Genomic DNA, 24764 nt, shown 5'->3' with positions numbered 1-24764 from the left:
AAAAATGAATTTATTAAAATATAAAATACGAATTATGAACACATGAAAGTTAAAAGTATAAAAATATGACGTATGCAAATACAAAAATTTTCCCTTTCTTCCCCTAGACTCTGGTAGGCACTGCAATTCCATCGTCTAAATTTTATTTACATGAGTAAAGCAATATAATACGTAAAATAAAAGAAAAACAATATAAATATTAACATATATTTGTATGATAGAGTATTTATTACTTACTGCTCTGCATATCTTTTTCCATTAGAAATGAATTTGAAAACCGGAAATTGATAATATAGTTGTTATGTAATACCGTCAAGCATGTATTGCTATGATAATTTGTTTGTAAGTATAAATTAGGCCGATACAAATATTTAAAAACTATTCTGTCTCCTCCCTCCAAGGAGTTTATTTTTTTATTTTTTTCGTTCCTTGACCTTCCGGAGACCAATAGGACATAATGTTAATTAAATATTTGTAACGGCCCTATTGGTTTGAATGAATAATATTTCTAGATATAAAAAAAAAGAATTATTTATACAATAAACAATAAAAAATATATAACTATAATAACAATAATAATAATAAATTATATTAAATGTGGACGAAATGGTCGCACTACTAACTATTACAGCTGGAGTAAACGATTCTATCACAAACGCCCGAATGACACTCGCCCGAATGACAAACGCCCGAATGTTACATTCGCCCGAAAAGACCAAACGCCCGAAAAGACCATTCGCCCGAATGGACTACTCGCCCGAATAGGTCATATATATTTGTATACCTTCAGATTCTATAACAACATGTTATTTTTCCTAATCATATTAAAAGAAAAAATATGCCAATCACCTGGAATATATGAACGTACCAGTTTGTCTAGTTTTTTATTCTTTTCTGCTATTTTAGATGTCTTCTTCGCCTGCATTTATCGGGTATCAGTGGTCGCATTTCTTTCTTCTAGTTCGAACGCTGTAAAACGAAGGACTTCCTCGTTTCAAAAGCGTATTCCACTTATTGTGCCACCCTAAAATGTTATTGGAAGATCGAGGAATATTGTTTAGGGTATTTTCATAGACCGACCATAGTGAAGGGGAGAAAAATGGATCTCTAGTGGTCTTTTTGTGATTGGCGACCATTCACGTGAGTCCGCTACGTTAGGCAAAAGTATGTTAGGCATAATGGACGTTACGCATTACGGACGTTAGGGATAATGGTCGTTTGACATAGTTCTGCCTTCTTTATGTCATGGGCTGTTCTTTGGGTCATTTATGTATAACGTCCATTATGCCTAACGGGTACACCCCATTCACATAATACTTGCTTACATGAAAAAATACGTTTCTTTGGGTAAGATCTTCGAACCTCCTTGAATGCATTTGTTATATCTTAACATGAAAAAAGTGCTAAGGTAACAAACTTTTTATAGGCAAGTTAAAGTCTGTAATCCTTCATGTATGCCGATTGGAATCCCAATCGCTGAAGTTTTCTAAAAACAAAACTTTGATTGAAGAGAAAGAATTTGGGAAGACACGTTCCTCAGCATTAATCTTAGCCATCCTAAAATCCAATAGTATATACTCTGGAACTAACGTATACTGATAAATTTCGTCTCATCAATGAACAAAAGGCTGTATCAAGGTGAATACACCACTAGGTGTTCCAATCTGCCAAATTCACGATTCAGCCATCTTGGATTTTAGTATGGGAGAGCCAGCCGGTTTGTTTATGTTTTGCACCGAAAATGAATTTTTCACCCCCGCCTTCTTCTCGTCCATAAACTGAGCACATTGAAACACCTAGCTGTGTATTCATCTTGGGCTGTATCATACGTTCCCGTGTTTTAGCATTAATACCAAGGGAACGAATCGACGATGTTGACCTTCGCCTACAGTTCCGTGAATTGTGAACACTAGAACAAATTGTTGTGGAGCAGTTGAGAATGTACCATCAATTATCCAAATCTTGGCTTGTGCTTACAACACTGAATGATGTGTTGAAGGAAATAGCAAGATCGTCCCATCGTTACCATGGATAGTCGATCGCAAGAAAGGTTCTGCGTCCAATGTTGTCATACCGTGCGGGACCGAAATCCGTCCACCTCATGAGATATCAATAAATTAAAGGGGGTTAAAGGTAATTAATGTAGAAATAATTTATCTTATCTTGTTCAGATTCTTGACAGTAAGCTTTTAGGGCATAGAAATGGAAAGAAGGCTTCGAAATTAAAACAACAAAAATCAAAAACAAATCACCACCCACCAAACGCGGAGTTTTTGCCGCCATTTTGTTTTTGGGTAGATCATAATTGGTAAGTGTGTTTTAATTGCTAATTGCGAATCATAACATAAGATAATCGGAATATAAATCGAATGGATCGCTTCTCAAGGTGCGTATCGAACTATTTACAGTGGTAGTTTAGTCAATAAGACTGCTTCAATTTGAACATGTAGGTAAAAAATAGCTGTACGGATTTTGATCCTTTGATTCGAAATCCGTCCATGGTGGACGGATTTCGAGTCAGGAGTAGTTGATTTTATTCATTATTTTATCATGTTTTTCGTAGTTTTTAATGAGTAAATGTGAAACACTTCAAAAGTAGAAGCCTTCATGCTCCTGTATCAATGACAAACGTTTGATTTACATTCGATTCCTATTTTCTAATGACTTTATCATATACTAAGGTGCTTAAGTGTACGGATTTCGATGCCCCACGGTATAGCATCTGTCGATACGCGCATATATATTAGAGTGGGGCGTCATGGTCATTTTTTCAAATCAATGGTTTTTCGAAGCCATTCTGGGTCCTGAACAACTGTGCAGAATTTGGGACCGATTGGTTGCTTCCCCGCTTTCCGCATCGCGTTTGAAGTTTGTATGGAAATTAGTATGGGAGAACGTATATTTTTGCATTTCTACTACTAGAGGTTTCAGTGCATCGTAAATCAAGTGGCACATTACGTTAAAGTATAACCCAAAGGATGCCGAAAAACTTTGCTGAAGAAGGCACGTTGCTGGAACGTCCACGAAAAAAGTTATAACGCTTCGAAGATTGAGTGTTCAAACCATATGCAAAAAATCGTTTATTCTGCCAGCACTGCCGAACTACGTAGACCAATAATTTAACTGAGTGTTATTTCAAAATTAATGATTTTATAGGACTTTGAAGCTAATGAGAGATTTTTGGAATGATTTCACAAAGTAAAAATTCCGACTAGAAGGAAAATGGGTTTTGCCCTCTGACAATTACAGGTTGTCCAGTAGTGCTGGCAGAAACATCGATTTCTCGCATATGGTTTAAACAATCAATTTTCGAAACGTAATAACATTTTTTGTAGACCTTCCATCTGCGTACCTTCTTCGGCAAAGTTTTCAGCATCTTCCAGGCTATATGCTAATGTATTGAGTCACGTGATTGATGATAAATTGCAGCCGCTAAGAGCAAAAATGTTAAAAAGTACGTTTTCCCATACTAATCTCCATGTAAATTTAAAACGCGATGCGGCATGCGAGGTCGCAACCAATCGAGCCCATATTTTGCACAGTTGATTGGGGTCCCAAAACGATTCAGAAAAACCTTGATCTCAATTGATCGGACGAAGTTTGCGTTTTTCCATTCAACAGCGCCACACTCTAATATATATCGTCACATCCTGGGGTGGCATTGCGCATCTCGATTCGAACGTAATTCTATCGAGTCGAACATGTTTGGCATTACGGCTTTCGATTCGATCTCGAAAACGACTCATCGTTCGAGTATGCTCGAGGAGGTACAAGAATAACGAGATGTTTTGGCATTATGGATACTCGATAGCACACTGAAAAACGACTCAAGTCGAAAGAAAAACACTCGTCACCTTTATAGCTTTCGAATGTTGTTCAAGAGTCATTTCTTGCTGAAAGTTTTTATGTTATTTGTGATCTCAACGGGAAGAGAATAAATGTTTCATTATTGTATCTTGATGGAAAGAATGTCATTAGTATACCTACTTTCATAGTTTCCAGACAATATGCAATCTCTAATTATCCCGAAATCCGCGTAAAAAAGACTTTAATTTAAATCAATTTTTTGCAGTTTCACGTATTTCTTGACGATTTCGATAAACCGCGTGAAAAATCTGCGTAAAAACGTGTATATTCCAAAATCTACGTAAAAATAGTTTAGTTAAATTAAGGTGATTATAGAATGAAGCCAGAAATCGGCCATTTTGTAAACCACGTGCTTTTCCAATATTTTTTTCAAGAGCACGAGATGGAAGAACCATAACGCGTATGGGGCTGAAATAATGGAAGATCGTTTGCTTAGTTATGCTGAACAATCATAATTTGAGTTTCGGCACTGCACGAAAACGATTACGCCAGATTTGGGCTTTTGGAAATGTATGTAAATAAACGTGTGGTGAATTTGAAATTCACCACGGGCTTCATTCTATAATCACCTTAAAAAACGCGCAAGAGATGACCCAAGTGCATTTAACTAAAATATATGGAAACATCAAAGTAATTTATTAGCGAATCCTTCTTTAGCTTTGAATTATTTAGCTCAAAATTAGATCATGCAACAGATATGAATTAAATTCCCGAAATTAAAAAAAAAAAACAACTTTTAATGTAAATCTTTAACTACCAAGGAGAATTACACGGTCTTTCTTACATTCTTGAGAAATTCTAAGGGTTATATTATCCATTCTTGAGAAATTCTAAGGGTTATCTTAAAGTCGAATAAACATAAAACTTAGAATTTGTGTTGTAACTATATCTTAATTTATAAAACATATCGTATCGGCATAATGTTTTAATCAATTTCAACTGCTCAATAAATAATATTGAGCAGAATTTGCTTGTTTATAAATTAACTGCCAATTCATGCCCTGAACGATGCCTTTCCAACATGCTACACGCAGATGAAATTACGCCTTTTCTCTCTGTTTACTCACATTCGCCATGCTGGCCAGGTTGTCTCTCCAGCTATCTCTTATTCTCTCTGTTTACATTTCGTTTGACAGAACATACTCGATTGAGCTAGTACAGCACCATTCGAAATCTTGTACTGCGACTGAATGAAGTCGAACGAAATACATAATGCCGCAATTTTTTCGAAACGAATGCAAAAACGTACGAATCGAGTGATTCGATTCGAGATGCGCAATGTCACCCCTGATGTTTATAAGGGCCGATGCCCACGTAGCGTTTTTTCAAGCTGCGTGCACGACGCGTCCACGCAAGGTACCCAGCATCAAATGTAGTCGTGCACACGTTTACGTGTGGATTACTCCATTTGATGCTGGGTACCTTGCGTGGACGCGGCGTGCACGCAGCTTAAAAAAAACGCTACGTGGGCATCGGCCCTAAGGGTACATCACGTCGTCAACGGCGTTACATTATACAACGTGGCTTGTTTTTGCTTATCTTAAAAACGAATTTTGCTTGAACCTTAATACTTAGGGAAAAAACATGTCTTCAATACATTTAGAAAGAACAATGTATGAAGAAAAGAAGGGTGAATTCCTAATTGCACCTCTTATTTTTGACGATTGGTTTAAATGAATACCCTTGCAACGTTATTTTTCGCTACAGCCCTAATCATTCCGTCAGATTATGATTCATTTCAGGATGTTTGTGGACCGGTATAAGTGACCAGCATACATAAAATATATTTTAATATCTGATTCTCTTCACAATGCTGAGCGATTAAAACTGTATTTTTTTTTTCTATGTGAATGGATTGCAAGACAGTGATGAGTAGATTTTATTTATAATCAATGTTAAATGGGGCTTTACACCTCGGTAAAGCTTCCCGAAATCAAGTCATTATTTGAATATTATGAAAAATAAAATACCTAACGTCATTATTTTTCTTAATATTTCACATATAAATGAAACGAATATATAGATACATGTGAGAGACGTGTACAATAAAATATAAGATTAGTAGGAAATCTTTTATAGGAATATAGGTACTATTTCTTTTTATTAGTCACAAAAAATCTTTTCATCGAGTAAGGTGAAGAGTTTATTCGGGCATATAGTATATTTGGGCGAATGATTCATTCGGGCGGATGGTCTTTTCGGGCGAGTGGTCCATTCGGGCGAATGGTCTTTTCGGGCGTTTGGTCTTTTCGGGCGAATGGAATTCGGGCGTTTGCCATTCGGGCGAATGGAATTCGGGCGAGTGTCATTCGGGCGTTTGTGATATAACCGGAGTAAACATATTTACGAAATGTTTTGTCTGTTGCAAAATGAATTGAAAAACGAACAAAAAAAAATGTTTATGCAGTCATGGATAAAATAATTATATTATTCATATGAAGGTTATAAAATATTGTGGAAACAAATTTAATGATCAATATATGATATAACATAAGAAGTTATGATGCACTAAAAATCAAAAGTTTATGGTAAATGTATTGAGCTGAGTTTTTGATTCATCTACTGAACTATTGTTCGCCATTTCCCATCCTTTTCCATATTCTATTGTAATAACTTGAAAACTGGAAATTTAGATTCATTTGATATAGGATTTCTGCATATTGTTATCGTGATACAGTCAAACCTCCATGAGTCGATGTTCTATGACTCAATATCGACTCAAGGAAGCAAATTATGCCATATTAAAAAATATTTTCTGGGTTACTGTGATGATCCCTTCAAACGGCTTTCCAAAGATTTGCTATTCCTTATCTCGATATTTCCATAAGTCGATGGTCCCTTCAATATCGACTCATGGAGGTTTGACTGTATTCCATATTTGTCTTACAAGCGGATGGTCATTCCCATTCCCAGCCCCTCCACCAAGCCCAAATGGTCAGGCTGTGGGGTAAAGTGAACAACATTGTAAATAAAGCAAATAAGTTGATCAAAATATTTTAAATCAAATACATATTCTTATTAATATTCAAAATGTTACCTGCAGGTATAAACCTTTCGATTTATCACAGACAAGCAGACGTGCCGGGCTTGGTCAAAATGATAGTGCGGGATTTTTTTTTCAATATCCAATTGACCATTGCTCAGTGAAATGTTACCAGGTTCCTTTGATTTTAGCATGGTTCGGCAGGAAATTCATCTTGTTTTGAAAAACGGGTTAAAAATCATGCTCTGGCCTCAGGAGAAATTTCGGATTATTTGAGGGCATGTCAAAAATGCTAGATTTTGTGCGCCTATATTATTAAAATGGATGAAATGTTGGCCCATGTTATACTATTTTACAGAAACTAGAGCTTTTACTGAGTTGATTGATATATGGATATCACAGATCGGATGACAAACATCTGAGGTATGAATGTTTCCATGAACGAGGTGTGTGGTATGGAAATATTCGCTCAGGATTGTCGAAATTGTACGAAAATGTGTGTATGGAGCGTAAATGACCAGATCCCCCTTTTTTCACCCCCTGATTGGTGATCCCATTGTCAACCGAACCGATAAAGGTTGAAATTGGAGCTAGTTTATTTCCATTTCTCTGTCAGAACATTGTTCACTTTACCCCCAGGTAACATGACCAATTTACCCCCACAGCTACATGTTTTTCAAATAACACCTAAACTAAGAAAAAAGTCAAAAAGCTATCTTCTATTAACTAGTTCCGCTTCATAGCAAGCAAAATGAACGATGTGAACGATATTTTGGTTTAGAACTACTAACTCAGAGTTTTCATGGCTTAAATGCAACAGTGCCAAAATTACATCAAACTAGTATTTTGCGAAAGCGGGCAGAATTTTGCTAAAATCTAGCTGTTAAATAGATATTTCATGATTTGAAATAGCTCGGAGAGCATGAAATGCTTAATTTGTGATGTATCATGGAAAATAATAAGAGAAATCCAACAGGGGATAAACAAGCCGTTACCCACTTTACCCCGCTTGTTCACTTTACCCCCGCTACCCCTACGGTGGCGTATTGGGTAACGCGCTTTACCGTCACGACTGCCTGATGAGGAAGAATTCCTCCAACGTACCTCGATAAATGACAATCGAACTATGCAATGATCATTGGATGCACGACATGAAACATAAATATATAAAAACATGAAATCATAAAAATGACTCACGGTAAGATGATAAAATCAATAATGGTGAGTAATAAGTAATAAAATCTTAAAATAGATTCTGTGTGGATTCTGTACAGCAGCTACTATGGTATTCTGCTTGGCACAGTTGCTGGAAAATAACACTAACAAATAAAGAAAAGAATAAAAAATATCGAGATTTATTATTTCTGCAGAAAGAATAGTGCGAAGTAAATACTTATGCTTAAATTGTGAACATGTTATACTGCCTTGGTTAGGTTTCAACGGGTGCAGCTATAGAGTTGAGGTAACGAGGTACAATAAGAGTAATATTATTGGATTTACAACTACTCATGTAAGCCCTATCTAAACGCGTTTAAATTTGAATAAATTTTAATTTTGAGCTGCCAGGAAATAGCTGCTACGAAAATCTAGTTCGATCCTAATTCGAAACCTTTCGCAACAACTCTAGTTCGTTTGGAGCTAGGACCATTTTCAAACAAATTTTGAATGCTTCAGAGCGTCGTGGTTAGAAAAAACATAGTAAATAGAGAGATCATAGTGAAATATAGCTTATTTTATAAATTTTGTTACAGCCCGTAAAAATGTTAAACTTTAGGTGGCATTTTTTACCTCTACAACCAGCTGTTATTTAATTATTATTATAAAATATGTTGACGGTAATGGCTCAGAAAAGGAATAAGGGATAAAGTAATAAAAATTATACAACCTGCATGCATGCACTTATTACGCATACATTTCACCTCGATCGCCAGTCAGCCCTGCTTCATCAGATCCTTTTCATTCTCAACAAACAAATTGCGCTTATATTCTGCTTCGTACGAATCCGTAAGCTTGAATTGCTGCTTGCTACTAGGAATCGAGCATTCAGTCGAAATGGCGGCAGATTTCTTCATTCAGCTTCAATAGTAGGAATCCGACCGGACTCGGAGACACGACCTCTTGAGGAAATTTTTCACGTTCCACCAGATCCATGACGTCGTTGCACGGTGAGGGTTCGCGACTCAAAAAATAAAGAGTTATTCATTTTTCTGCTTGGACCAAAATTTCCGGTTTTCAAAATTCTTGTTTTCTTACGCGCCATATAAATAGAAACCCAACTTAATTCACCGATTAGTGATACTGCCTTTCTCGCGTTTAGCTAAGACACCAACCTTGCTGTACCATTTTCTTTATAACTTTTAAACGCAACGGCAGATTGTTACCAAATTCAATAGTGATCAACTAGACTTTGTCACCTGTCGAATGAAACTTGTTGCGAGAAAATCGGTTAAGGATTATTATATGAAAAGTTGTTTAATATTTTTCTTAGCTTCTGTGCACACACATACACACACATACACACACACATACACACATAAATACACACGAACAGACAGACATGTGTTCAGCTTGTCGAGCTGAGTCGATTGGTATACAGCACTATGGGTCTCCGAGGTTCCTATAAAAAGTTCGTCTTCGGAGTGAAATGATAGCATTTCGGTACAACTTTGTTGTACGAGAAAGGCAAAAAATCATTTGTATGGGAAAATTCTTACATGGTGGGATGGTGGGGTGGTCGAAAAACCCAGAAAAATTGCTTACGTTATAAGTGTACGACCCCTAATGTCGTTCAGTCTTGGGAGAAGATTCACTCATCGCTTCCAGTCGTTTAACAGTATATTAAATTTTCTCGCGTGATTTTTGAAAACGTCGTAAGTCCAAATGAGAGACTCTCTTTCATTACGCTCTCTTTTGCTAATATCTAGGCTAGTTTAAAATTTGTTGCAATATTTTCACCTCAACACACTAGACAAAGGTATTTTCTTCAGGTCGGTACTGGAAAATCCAATGTAAATGTTAGTATGGCTTTGTAATAGTCGAAAGAGAAAGTAAACAAAGAGAGCCTCTCTTTTGGACTTACGACGTTTTCAAAAATCACGCGAGATTTATTCGATCATCTCAGCCACAATTTCTTCTCCAAAGATCTTGGATGTTTTTTCCATCCAAGGGAAACGTATATACTATGTAGCAAGGAATCCAAGTGGGTCATACAGACTCATGATAATCTTCAATACTTCACGCTTTGTTGGGCTTACATACCACTCAGCATCCTCTCAACCGCATCAGGAATGTATGCAGAGAAGCTTAATTCATCAGATTGCGGCAACCAGCGAATAATTAGCACTGACTCCGCTACATCGGGCTACGAACTTCATTCCTTTACAAAAGCCTTTTTTCGTTCTCTAAGAACAGCAACTACTTCTGGGTGATTAGATATGAAGTTTTTAATTTTAAACATATCGAACTTCTTTAGCAAAGCGGATAACTTCTTCAACAGAGTCTCTGCTATCCAAAAAATCGTCCACATAGTGCCCTCTTATGATTGCTTCTGTTGCATCTGGGAAAATATCTTCGCACACTTTCGCATTTTTATTTTTAATATACTAGGCTAAACACGACCAACATGCTGCGCCGAAAATACCCACATTCATCACGAAAACGGTAGGCTCATCCGCCGGATTTTTGCGGTAAAGAAACATTTGTGACTTCTGGTCTCTTTTTATTATTTTAAACTGATTATACATTTCTTTTATATCACCAATTATTGCCACACGACGTTGCCGGAATAGAAAATGGACACTTGTTGAGGGCGTCAGTAAATGCGGTCCAGGAAGAATCATCGAATTAAAGGATACAACTTTCATTTGAGCGGCAGCGTCCCAGATCAATCTCAGCTTTTGCGGCTTCTTCGGGTTAATGATCAACCCCAATGGGTTTTGTTCAGCGGATCAATCAAAAGTGATTTTTTTTTTAAGTTTTCGCGAATTGCTGATCCAGATGAGAGAAGGTGATAGATATAGAATATTTCATGAGAACATTTACCGTTAGATCGACGGTAATTACGTGCTGTAAAAATATGGCAGAGCGCTTGCTTTTGAACATCAAGAATCAATGACCCCTCCAGAAGTGAGCTCGCAGGACAAACGCCAGACACAGCAGTAGCGGGAACAACGACAATAGAACCAGCTCTATTCCACCAGAAACTATAAAGCATGCAGCAGAAATACAGAAATCATTTTCAACGGAGGACTCGGTGTTCGTGTTAGCAGCAGTGGTACAGTATCCTGTAACAGTTCCAATCCGCCCACCACCCTTGCCAGGTTTATCGGCGGCTGAAAACGAAAACGTCGCAGCAACTGCAAATAATGCACATAAGTATCATTTTATTTTTATTCATGTTCTCTATTTTTTTCGTTGTCGTATATGTGTGTGTGTGTGTGTGTGTGTGTGTGTGTGTGTGTGTGTGTGTGTGTGTGTGTGTGTGTGTGTGTGTGTGTGTGTGTGTGTGTGTGTGTGTGTGTGTGTGTGTGTTTACTCCCTTCTCTAATTTAATCGAACTTGCCGTATTCGTATTGACGCCTTTGTTTGCAAGCCCAACCGTAGAACATACAGTAGTGCTAATATAGATTGTGACGGTCTGTTTTACTATGATTTACTTATGCATGTTAATGACACTGTTTAATAGCCATTTTACCAAAATCAAAGCGTCTTTTATCATACAGTTTATTTCTGCTAGGATCATACCAAACAAAGCTCAAAATCATAATATTCTCCCATAGTTTGGAAAAATTGAGATTAGACACATCAAAGTGGATCAAAGTGGTGCATAACGTTTCTCGTATTATATTGGGAACATAAGTTTTACCCAACAAATTTTGAAGATTGTCACGCAGCTGAAATGAATAGGTTGGTCACGATGACGAAAATTCACAACATTATTCGTAATTCGTTTTTAAATTTTTGCTTCGTTTAACTTGAAGTTACAGATATTGACCTGAATAATAAAAAGCCCACTTGCCGTTTTTTCATACAAAATGGTCAATTTTGGATATCTAGATCTCGATTGCGTGTGAGCCGATTTTGCTGAAAATTTGACCAGAGCTCAGATATAACTTGAATTTTACCACACCTGGGTTTCGACCATGTTGATTCATAGGGTAAGGAATTATTGCGGTAATACCAAAACGATTTTTTTGGCAAAAGATTGATTTTATAATATCTTGTAAACTACAACTCTTAGTGTACAAGTATATTCCGCAAACTTTTTTGTATTGCCAAAATACGCGTTTTTGGTAAACAAGTCATCAGTTTACAGCCTATAGAATTCAAGATATTTAAAAAAATATTTTTTTGTCAAAAATTCATTTTGGTATTACCGCTACTTGATTCCATAAATGTAAACAATGTAAATGTTTCCAAGAAGATTATGTATATAAATGCGAGCAATCAGAATTCAATTAATTTCAATTGGGATCGCATAAGGGGAAGGGAAAATTAATATATTTTATATTCTTTCTCGTTTCAGAGAGCGAACAATGGCGCTTAAACCTAGGCTAATTACTCGAGCAGCACAAGTCAGACTAAAATGGTTGCAGCAACTTGATAGTGACCAAATCATGTCGCATATCCGTTGCAGTAATCTATGTGGGACATGTGTGCTACTTGGGTAGCCAGGGCAAGTTTAATAGCTTCGCCCCATCCCAGGACAATTAATAATGGAGTGACAAAAATTTCTTAGCATGGTCACTCCCAACGTCTGTTTAAACGCATTATATCATTTGCTTATGATGATATTCCTAAACTATATTCCCTACCAACCATCCAACTCCTTGACATCTATGAGGGCGTCGGTGAGTCGCTGGCCTCTCGTTAAGTAGATGTCATATCATCATTTCCTTCCCTTCCTTAGTAACAGAGAAGATGGGCGTGGCCAGCAATGGTAGCTTTCATGCTTTATCATTTTTGACCCCCAATTGGGTTGCTATTAAATCCCAAATAGTAATCCATAAGCAGTTGGGGTAAGAAAGTTAAAGAAAATATATGACAGCTATCAGTATGCAATCTACGAAATACTCTGTTACAACGCAACGCAACGCAACGCAACCCCAATGGGTTTTGTTCAGCGGAAAAGTTGTCTTCCTCGAGCATTTTTATTTATTTATTTATTTAGTTAACATCTAAACAGATAACACTGAATCAACATATTGACGCCACAATACACGGTTCGAGGCCGCATCTCTCCATCCTCGGATACGCCTCACGCTCGCCAAGTCGTTCTGCACCTGGTCTGCCCATCTCGCTCGCTGCGCTCCACGCCGTCTCGTACCTGCCGGATCGGAAGCGAACACCATCTTTGCAGGGTTGCTGTCCGGCATTCTTGCAACATGTCCTGCCCATCGTACCCTTCCGGCTTTAGCTACCTTCTGGATACTGGGTTCGCCGTAGAGTTGGGCGAGCTCATGGTTCATTCTTCGCCGCCACACACCCGTCTCTCGAATACTCCGAGTGCTTGCAAGTCCTCCTCGAGCATTGTCCATGTTTCATGTCCGTAGAGGACAACCGGTCTTATACGCGTCTTGTAAATGACACATTTGGTGCGGTGGTGAATCTTTTTCGACCGCAGTTTCTTCTGGAGCCCGTAGTAGGCCCGAGTTCCATTGATGATGCGCCTTCGTATTTCACGACTAACGTTGTTGTCAGCCGTTAGCAAGGATCCGAGGTAGACGAATTCCTCGACCACCTCGAAGGTATCCCCGTCTATCGTAACACTGCTTCCCAGGCGGCCCCTGTCGCGCTCGGTTCCGCCCACAAGCATGTACTTTGTCTTTGACGCATTCACCACCAGTCCAACTTTTGTTGCTTCACGTTTCAGGCGGGTGTACAGTTCTGCCACCTTTGCAAATGTTCGGCCGACAATGTCCATGTCATCCGCGAAGCAAATAAATTGACTGGATCTGTTGAAAATCGTACCCCGGCTGTTACACCCGGCTCTTCGCATGATACCTTCTAGCGCAATGTTGAACGAAAGTCCATCACCTTGTCTTAGTCCCCGGCGCGATTCGAACGAACTGGAGTGTTCGCCCGAAATCTTCACACAGTTTTGCACACCATCCACCGTTGCTTTGATCAGTCTGGTAAGCTTCGCAGGGAAGCTGTTCTCGTCCATAATTTTCCATAGCTCTACGCGGTCTATACTGTCGTATGCCGCCTTGAAATCAACGAACAGATGGTGCGTTGGGACCTGATATTCACGGCATTCTTGAAGGATTTGCCGTACAGTAAAGATCTGGTCCGTTGTCGAGCGGCCGTCAACGAAGCCGGCTTGATAACTTCCCACGAACTCGTTCACTAATGGTGACAGACGACGGAAGATGATCTGGGATATCACTTTGTAGGCGGCATTAAGGATGGTGATCGCTCGAAAGTTCTCACACTCCAGTTTGTCGCCTTTCTTGTAGATGGGGCATGTAACCCCTTCCTTCCACTCCTCCGGTAGCTGTTCGGTTTCCCAGATTCACTGACTATCAGTTTGTGCAGGCAAGTGGCCAGCTTTTCCGGGCCCATCTTGATGAGCTCTGCTCCGATACCATCCTTACCAGCTGCTTTATTGGTCTTTAGCTGTTGAATGGCATCCTCGAGCATAGCCTTACTAAAAATACGCCACAATTTGTTCTTGCACCCGCTAAGTCAGTTCGATTTACCAATTTTCCGTTCCAAGTTTTTCAGACGACCTATGGCCATTTGATAATTATCCGGAAAGTAACCCTGTTTCGAATCCTTGGGATACTCGTCGAGTAGTCGTTTCTAAAACTTGCCTATCCTTTCCATTTTCTCTGGACTCAAGCTCAGAGCTCAAAGGCAATATTCACAGGTTGTCCATCATAATGATCTGCTTCACGACTGACGTGGCACTCCTCGGGTATTCTGTAGGGTCATGGGTTCGAGTCCCATCGAAGGGAAAGTGGTTACCTCCAATACATTTTCCAAATCAATATCTCCCACTCATAATGTACATATACACATATGAGTTTTCACAACATTGTAAAAATATTCTGGTTTGTTAGATATTTCCCCATAGACGCTCCAACCTAATATTCTATAATCTTAGTGGCAATTTGTAAATAATAAATTCTCTTCTAGCGCTTTTATTATATGCGGTGTTTGCAGTGGTAGGAAGACTGAAGGGATTGTACGTTTCCAAGTGTAGTCAACATTTAACTCGATCTCATCAGTTTTAGTCTTGAGATCATCTTCTTCCTTCACGCTGGGTAATGCAGAAACACCTCGTTCGTGGATAAATTGTCTGCTTGCTTTTGGATACACACCAGTGTGTACAACATCTCCTGACCGGATTTGCCCATCGGTACAGGCAAAGTTAGTATCCCGTCTTGGGCGGATTCTTCATGTTCAAGGTTTATCGCCCAATTCGCAGGCTGCTGCATACGAGCACGTTCAGCATATTGTACTTTTCTGTGAATCCCATCTGCTCCAGCTGTTTGTTGACCGCATTTCCTCCATTTTTACTTGATCCTGTTCTCGAGTTTTCCTCGGGATAGAACCTTTCGCTTCTCATTCTTCTTCTGCGTTGAGGTAAGGAGGGCTACTGCGCCTTCACACGTGTACTCCGAATTAACATTACCAAAACCTTCTAACCGCATTATCTAGCTGTTGTTACCAGCGGGTAACATTGTGTGTATTAAAAATCATGATTTCGGGAATTCAGGGGAAAAAAATGTTAAGTTAACTATTGCGACAACGGCCAATTAAAAAAAAATGCGCGTGGGCAGTCGATGAAACCGCCAGGCGCACCAGGTCGAGCAGCAAAATTGGGTTGCTGAGTGGGCGAGAGATCGGCAGATCGAAAACGGAATGGGAAAAGAGATCTTGGCGTTGAGCTTCTAGGCGGACAAGGAGAACTCGTCCAACTCTTGTAGAAGCGATTGCAATCTGGGTCTGTTAGAAGCCGAATAGAAGCAACCACCGGAGACTTACCGTTGCCGCCACTGTATCTACGACCATTCGCCGCCCTCGTCGTCGCCGTCATCCGATATTCGCCGCCACCGTTCTCCGTCTAAACGCCATCTTCGCAGCCAACTACTCGCCATCTTGGAAGCCTCGGCGATCGTTGGCTACTTCGTCATCGGAGTGAGCCCCATTTCCGATACCCGCTTATCCTTCATGGGAGCCCACCCGCCTACGAAGGTATACGACCTATTCAACGACGTGCATACCAACCGTTTTTAATACCACCACCACCGAGAATTCAATAAATCGTTTAAACGTGAGTAGCGCTTGTGTGTTAGGATCCCGAAATCCGAAAACTCTCCCTCGTCGCACGCCCTGAGACCCGAAACCAGAAGAGGTCTTTCGTACCCACCCCGGAGGCAGCCGTTGGCTCTAGACCAGCTGTCTGGGGTTTGCTGCCGGTTCCTTCTGAATCCGAGCTCTGTGGTTCCGGATCAAAAAAAGAGGTCTTATACTGTGAGTTCAGAATTTTCTATTCATCCCCCAGATACTTCTCTTCTAACATTCAGAGTAGATCGGTCCGTGATTTCTCATCTTCCAGCTTCATCTTGGTCAGAGACTATTCTTCTTCATGCTGTCTTCGCTCATTTTCTAGTTTCTTCCGTTCGAATTCTACTTCCTTTTGCGTTTTAGGTTTTCGTGCTTAATCCTGGCCTACTCTAAATCTACCTCCTGCTTCCCACGTTCTTCTTCTTGGAGCATATTTCCATCTGCTTCTTTTCTTCGAGTTGCTGCAGTTTCAAAGCAGCTCTTGTCATGCGGACGGATGATGAAGTACTCACCTCGGATCAATGCGACATAATGGACAGCGCAGGATGATGTAGCGGAGTGCTAGTAGCGATCAGCTCATTGTTGCAACCTGGACAACTACAAGAACGATTTGCAACTGAATCACCAACATACCACTTGGAGGCATATTTGTATACTTCGGCATGGCACCGGATCTATCGAATTCGTTCTATTTCGCAAATCTTAAAGGATGTTGCCACTGCAACTATGCTTAGAAATTCAGTTTAGCGTAGTTTTCACTAGCTTCAAGCTGAAAATTTTTATTATATTAACTTCATGTGTTTGTTTAAAATAGTAATAAGTAGGGGAATTGCTCCTGTACTTCATCTCATGGCTCCGTTATTCATCCCATTAAAAACAAAGCAATGGAAAAAAATTGGTTAGTTTATTATCTTTGTGATTTTTTTCGGCAATTATAACGCATGTTAACAACAAGATGCGACGAAATTGGTGCCGTATTTTCTTGTTTAGCGATGAGAAGAATATATGTTCAGTGAGATGGAGATCCGAACAGTTACCCTACTTACATTTAGTGTTCAAATGAATTTTGATAGTTTTAAGTTTTAAGCTTAATATAAGCATCATATTAGATTTTGAAACGCACGCTATCATCGGTAACAAATGCAAGCTATAATTCACTGTTATTCATATCGACACCTGTTAGCAGTTTTACTCGTAACGAGCAACGATAGGGTTCGTTCTATAGTTCGTCCGATATCAAATCGAGGGGACTACGGATAGCTGGAAGGTACTTGGTGATATTTTGAAAATGGCAGAATTTGATACTGCCGGTATCTCCCTCCTAAGAGGCTCGGAACTGACCCCAAGGTGGCTAATGTCCCCAGAATCATATCTGGCTGTAATAATTTCACTTGTCTTGAAAAATGCTGAAGTTCGATACACATTTTTCTACTATGGAGAAAAAAATACTGAATTGACGAAATGGCAGTAATTTGATTTTTTTTTCGTCACTCTGGCCGATACGGGTTAAACGTTTCGGTCCCAGCAACTTAAACACAGGGAATCAATCCAAACACTGATATCACAAAATCATGCAGCGTTAATTAGCGTGTGCCGATTTACTGTTAACTACGTTACATCAAACGTAATGCAAATACCCTGCTCAAGAACAACAAACCATGATTAATAGACTTGTTGCCTACATATCAGTGAATACCAAAACCAATCTCTAGTCATATCAAAAACCTTCCCCAATAACTTCTCCTAAACTGGCGTGCAGTCAATATACATACCTGCTCCTCAGAACGCACGTTGCGTCAAATAAAAGAAACCATATTTTGATAAATGATAAACTTGATTGAACTCACAGGCAATTCCTTTCTTCTTCGTTCCCGGTAAAAATCTGTCTCGCAGCAGGAAGGCACGACCGCATCATCCTTAGTCCTAGACTCACCGAGTTCATCGAAATCATCCCCCACGACTGTTGTGCTGGCAGCCAGCGGGGGTGACAATCGAACAAACGGCAGCACGCTGATAGTCGGTGGCAGCAACAGCAGCGCCGACGAGACCCAAGCAAATGACTTTCTCTCCACCTCACTGTCGTCGCCAGCGTCGGCGGCCTATCTCCTGCAGCATCACCACCACCACATCCACCATCATCATCCTCATCATGGCCAGCAACAGCAGCAGCTAATACAACAGCATCAGCAGCAACAACAGTTACAGCAGCAGGACCTTGTCCACAGTCATCTCAGTAGTAATGGCCATCACCAGCATCATCATGGGAACGGAAATACCAGCGGCAACGCTACAGCTGGTCCAACCAACAGCAGTAAACGAAGCATAGCTTCACCGCCCCCGTCGGTATCCGGAACAAGCATCACCACGTCGTCCTCGACCTCGTCCTCGACGTCGGCGTCGGTCACTACACTGTCCCATGTGAACCCTTTTCACCACAGCGCTTCCTCGGCCCTGCACAATGGTCAGTAATGTGGAGCCTGTTTTCCCTCATTAGTGCTAATCGAATTATGTTTCCGCAGATTACTACTCCGAGTATCGGCTGGGGACCGAATATCGACTGAATTCGCACCACCATCATCCGCATCCGCGGGACCTATGGACGGCAGCAGCGGCCGTGGCGAGCCATGACGGCATTCTGGAGGAGACCTGCGATAGTTACGGCTTGAGGCATTCGGGTGAGTTTAATGCGTCAACTGTTCGATCAATGTTGCTTTGCATTTCAAACCGTTTAAAAATATGGTGCATTGTTTTACATAATAAAAATATAACTGTTTTAATTCTGCAAAATGTGATTTTGACCTTTTACTTTTGGAAACGTATTTCAAACGGTGTCCGGCATAGTCTTTCATACATCAAGGGGAACCATTTGATGTTTTCCCTATTTTTAATAATAAAGGGTTTCAATCCTTGGCTGAACCACATCTGCAATAATAATCTACATTGGAAAGTTGTACTTATGTTGGAGCAAAATAGTGTCCTTGAAAAAAATGCTGAACGAATAAACAATGTAGATTTAAATTTGTTATTTAATTTCAATTTAAATTCAATTTAAAAAGTATAAGTTTATAAAACTCAAGATATGTAAAAAGTAAAAGCCAGAAACAATTGAATTGCCAAAGAACCAGAGTGGTTAAAGAAAAGGTTGGTTGGCTTTCTATGAGTACAGAAGTTAACAACTCTATATAGAAAACATTCATTCGTATCTCTATAATAAAATTATTATTGTATTCATGTGAAATCATTTTGCAATTTGCTTAAGAAATTTTCTAAAATGTCGATCCAATTTTTATTAGAAAATCTGTTGAAATTCCTTTGAAAATTCTTTCAAAAGTCCGTAAAAATTCTTTTCCAAAAAAATATCAACGAATTTCTTGTAGAAATTCCGAAAGAATTTTCCGTGATTTTTTTCCTTTGAAATTTTGAAAAGCTTTCTGTTAAAACTAATAAGAACTTCCAGTGGAATTTGCAAGAATTTTCCGTGAAAATTCTGGAGATTTTAAGTGCGCGGGAAAAATTTACATCAAAATTAAAAAAATATATATCCGTGCATGTTTTGAAAAGGTTATGGTTGAAACTTTGAATAATTTTCTATGATAATTCCGAAGAACTTAATTTTATATGTGCAAAGAATTTCTAGTAGACATCATTTCTTTGAACGAGGAAGGCCGTGTGACTGAAAGTCATTCGGTCGAAGGCCACAAAGCAGAAAGTTGTTCGGCCGCACCAAGCATCTGCCTAAGCCGGAATGGACATACGGCCGAAAGAGTCGTTTGGCAGAACAGGTCATTTAGACCGGAAAAAGTTTTTCGAATAGGTCATTTGGCTGAAAACGCCATTTGGCCTGAATCGTCGTTTGGCAGAGTGGTCCGTTTGGCCGAATGGGTCAATCTTTTTGCCCATATAACCCGTTCAGACTTTTTAAGCCAAATTATCGGTTTAGCCGTTTGCTGCTGTCGTCCGAATGTCGCTTTCAGCCAAATAATGTTTGCGGCCAAATGAAATTCGGCTAGATGACTTCGGCTTAACGTGTTATTTGCCTAAATGATATTCCACCGAATGACTTTTAGTCAAACGATGGAAATATTTGGGCGAACAATTCAATAGACCGAAACCCATCTGGCATAAAATGTAATCAAATGTTGTATGGTCGATTAAATTATTAAGCTCAGGTGATATTTTGCCAGACAGAACTTTTTGACACAAGTCAATTTTTTGGCTATATTACTCGTTCAGCAAATTACATTTTTCGCCGTTGCCAAACGGCCCTTTCTGCCAAACGCCCGTTTCGGCCACATTCGGCGGAACGACCTGTTAGGGCAAAAGGCTTTTTCGGCCAAACTACCTGTTCGACCGTCTGTCACTCCAGATCAATCAATAAAAAAACGTTCAATTCGTTGCAACTTCAATCGGACGTTATCCGTCCCAAACAAGATAGCCTGCACTGCTGCCGAATAGCAATTGATCGGCATTAAGGGTCTGCGATAATACACCTTTTCCTAACGAAACGAAACGAAAATTAAAAGGTATATGTTGATTCGAACGGAAAACGAAACGAAATACAGATTTACTTCCGAGACTTCGAAACGATACGAAATCAAGATCCATTCAATCCAAAATTTTGCGAAACGATTTTTTTTTTTGCGGAATTTTTAATTTTACATTTTAATCGCAATTATGATTTCATTTTTTTTCGAAGTCAAATAACTGATTTGCGAGTTACAGTAACAGAAGAAGCAGTCTAAAATAAATTGCCGTTTATATACCATTGATTGTTGATGAGGCAATACCCCAGCATTTGTGCCGCTTTCAAAGAAATTCTTCGTGGAGTGTGTGCTTCCGAATCTGATCAATTTTATATCAGTTCAGTTTTATATCAGTAAGTATATAAAAATATAGAAATTGTAGGAGTTTTTGTGTTCGGATTCAAATTTTGTTAAAAACGATAGTAGCCAGTGCAAGGAGGTGGACGTCATAATTTTTCGTCTCCTCGAATTTCCATTTTTTTTTCTCAGCGGTTTTGCTTTTTTCGGCTAGCTAGTTTTTTTATAAGCTTGGTACACCCACAGTGATGCAGTGATAACCTTACTTTAATAGATCACAAAAGCAAGCCAAATTTAACCAAGGAAGTATGAGTGGCATGTAGCGGTATGAAGTATGAGTATGTCTGATGAGCGGCTTGAAGTGGTTCGGGGCTATTTCCGTCCCGCTCGGTTTTATTTGTTGACAAAGGAAGACGGGCGGGGTGGAGGAGACTTCGGGCTGCTTCGGGCTTCTCGTTGTACTAATCGATAAACAGCAATATATGTCGATTACGGAATTTGTTTGGATTCTATTTTGACTTGCTTCAAATCTTTTTTGTTAATGTCTATATAAAAAAATCTATCCTTCTATCTGTCCATTATCTTAGTAGAAGATTTATTTAGTCTCGTAATTGTATCGCAGAAGATTAGCAGAAACACTAATTTTAATATCTGTTGAACATTCAACGTTTTCTGCGGAGCATCATTTGATTTCGGGCAAATGGATGTAAAACTGTGAGAATTTGATAATATTCCTAGGATATAAATATGTCAATACCACGGTGATGAGCACGTTTTTATTCAACATGCAGTTTGCTCGTAAGAATCGGCAGATTTTGATATGCTTTAAGTTGCCGGATTTGAGTTCTTTCCAAAAAAGTTAGTGATTTTTTTTTCTTGAAATAGGTTTTTGAGTTTAGAAGCAGAATATCCTTTCAGAGAACGGTCTTCTTCTTCTTCTTCTTCGTCATGTTGGCAACACATCCCCCACTGGGACATTACCTCCTCACAGCAGTACCATTTTTGCACTCTTATATAAATAGGCTAACACGATGATGCTTTTGTGTCCAGGGGGGTCGAGATAATTTCCTGTCCCACCGGGTATCGAACCCAGCCACCTTCAACAAGGTAAGAACTAGAGAGAACTAGTAACTAAGAACTAGTAACGAACGCGCTGTAATAGAAGTGTTTGGTTCTGGTTTTTGATACCATGCCTTCCCAAGCATTAATTAACTGCCGCATTAATCACGCGTGCAATCAAGAATTGACTCGAAACAATACAGCAGTTTAAGGCTAAAATATCAGGCAAACAAAAAGTAATCCGGTATCCAAACATCGTATCTACACATCACACGCAGATTTTTTTTTTTTCGTTTTCTTCTCTTAAATTTTTTACCAATCCAATTTTTACTTTCTAGCTTTCTAACTATATGTTTGTTCACCATTAGTAATTAAATACCCTCGCATTTAAGAAGCAAAACGCAAAGCATATGTGCATCGTAGGCGATTTAGCTGAAATGTAAGTGAACAATTGCTCACCTTGAGCAATCGATTGTTTATTCTCGTGAAGGATGAACAATTAAGAAATTGAAGTAATTTCGTACAATATTTTTCGAGCTCATGAAAAATTTATTAGCTAGTAACGCATTTTCGTGAGTACAAAACAGTGTTCGGTAAACCATTGTGTGTGTTTGTGTTTGTCATCCTCTATCCCTCACCCAACCGGGGGCGTTGAACAAGTTGTACTACGAATAATTTGATCAAATCTCATGCTCCGTAATGGTGCCCTTTTTGTTGCGAATACTAGTACCGTTAAAAAATGGATTCACTCCTGAAGCACGAAGGAGTCTTCAGGAAGTGTAGGGAATGGGAATGTACTAGCTATTCACAACAGGTACAGCAAAACATCACAAGGACGCCCTTATTCGTACTAACTACTCGGGGCGTAGAAGGTCGAGAAGAGCCACCGTTGCTAGCTAAAGCTTGAACCGGATACCTGGGACTCCCACAGTATCCGCGGCAATAGCAGCAAACGATGCCCTGTACGTATTTAGTATCAAACAATTTGATTAGCATGAAAATAACTAGAACGTCCTCACCGATTAAATTTGCCCATTTGCTGTCCACTTTCGCTCCTCATTTTGAATCGCATCCGATGACTGGTCATTGCTATCGCCTTCGATCAGGGACATCTTATTAGCTTTGATAGTATCAGTCCTCCAACGCCAACGACGACGCTCCTGAATGCAGCAGCTGACCGTTTCGCGTTACCTGCGGCCATGATGTCATAGTCGGTGTCGTTCACCGTATATCGATTGCAATTTCAATCTTCTGAACTTTCTTCTATCAAAGCTGTGACACTACAAATTAGCTGAAAACCATTTTCACACACTCAACGCGTTCAGTCATGCTAAGATGTCCGAACAGAGAATCACGAGCCGTTTCTTCAGCGGGCCTCCTTTTCTCTTGATGTTGAATTGCTTTCACTTCACAGAAAACTCAACAGTGTTCGGTAAACCATTCAACACAAAATATTTAAAAAAAATCAAAAATCTTCCTAGGGATTGAGTGCAGAATGGATCGTGTGACACGCCAAGTTGTTTGCTACAAACGTGAAGTAAAAGTAAACATCGATTTCTACTGCCCGGTTATCAATAAACTTATAAGATCAATCACAAGATCCGGAAAAATTTTGTCTGGTTTTGTGCGGTTGGTAAGCAAATTCATTAGGGACACGGCAGGTATTTTCGTCCATCGTCGTAGGGGCTAAAACCAACGAAAGCAACGTACATTTGCTAGGACTCCACTATAGCAGAACGTTTCTCCTGAGCTTACGATTTGGTACGTATGAGTTTTACAAAAAAGCGTCTCTTTTATTGGGTTTCGAGACTATGACGAACAGACGAAAATACCTGCCGTGTCCCTACTGTATTGTGCATTGCGTTTTTGTTTATTTTTGTTTATTTCCACATATCGTTAAACAAAATGAACCCCACCACACTGCCCATCCCATTTATCCAAAATCTCAGTCGTGGAAGTGCAGATGATTCGTCGGCTTTCATCAAAGCGAGTATCACGTCAATATTTTCTTATCCCTTCCTTAATTGATCTGAATTCGGACACGGCCGGCGCTGGTATTGCTCAATCATGCTCATGCATGCATGCATGCTCACATCTAAAAAGTTGAAAATGCAAATGCAAGTTTGTTCGTGTTTTTTTGTGTTGGGCGCAGAACTATCTCGCGGTAATCGAAATGCCGGGTTCTGGTGTGCGGGCGAGTATATTGATATAAAAGTGAAACATCAGTACATGTTTTGTATTGGAAGTAGAACGATCGGAGACATATTTCGTCAGTAAGCAGAACGATCGGCTGGTATTCGAAATTTTGTTTTGCTTTGTGCGGTGAGCAAAACGATCAGCTGGTCACCGAAATTTTGTTCTGCTGCGTGCGGATGAGTAAATTAATTAGAAAATAAAAGTTTAGATCGCGTCCAGACATGTTTTCTTCAGTAAGCAGAACGATTGGCCGGTAATCACAATTTTGTTCTGCTTTGTTCTGTGAGCAGAACGATCGGCCGGTTACCGAAATTTTGTTCTGCTTTTGTGCGGCCTTTAATATTAAATTATTAGTTTTGTTTTCATCGATTAAACTACACACTATACACGGCAAACCGTTTACCAAAACGAACCCTGCCACACTTCCTACCCCATATATCCAACATCCCAGTGATTTCTCGTGGAAGTGCAGATGACTCGTCGGCTTCTATCAAAGCGAGTATCATGTCAACATTATCCTACCCCTTCCTTAATTGACCTGCATT

The 24764-nt window shown here is 39.5% G+C and overlaps 1 protein-coding gene across 2 annotated transcripts in view; it reads left to right on the top strand.

Annotated features, from left to right (window-relative positions):
* The window catches only part of LOC134218314 (ETV5-related protein Ets96B-like), a 70724-nt gene that overhangs the window by 14960 nt on the left and 31000 nt on the right, over positions 1–24764 (top strand). The window contains exons 2-3 of one of the 2 annotated variants that reach the window (XM_062697255.1): positions 18041–18605; positions 18664–18819. In XM_062697255.1, the coding sequence (XP_062553239.1) occupies positions 18041–18605; positions 18664–18819 (721 nt within the window). Of the gene's footprint in view, positions 1–18037; positions 18606–18663; positions 18820–24764 lie in introns of both variants that reach the window. The other variant, XM_062697254.1, reaches the window with a different exon arrangement.

Source organism: Armigeres subalbatus, chromosome 2 (assembly GCF_024139115.2).
Source record: "Armigeres subalbatus isolate Guangzhou_Male chromosome 2, GZ_Asu_2, whole genome shotgun sequence".
Taxonomy (NCBI): Eukaryota; Metazoa; Arthropoda; class Insecta; order Diptera; family Culicidae; genus Armigeres; species Armigeres subalbatus.
Note: the sequence above shows the minus strand (reverse complement) of the source record. Positions and strands in the feature narration are given on the sequence as shown.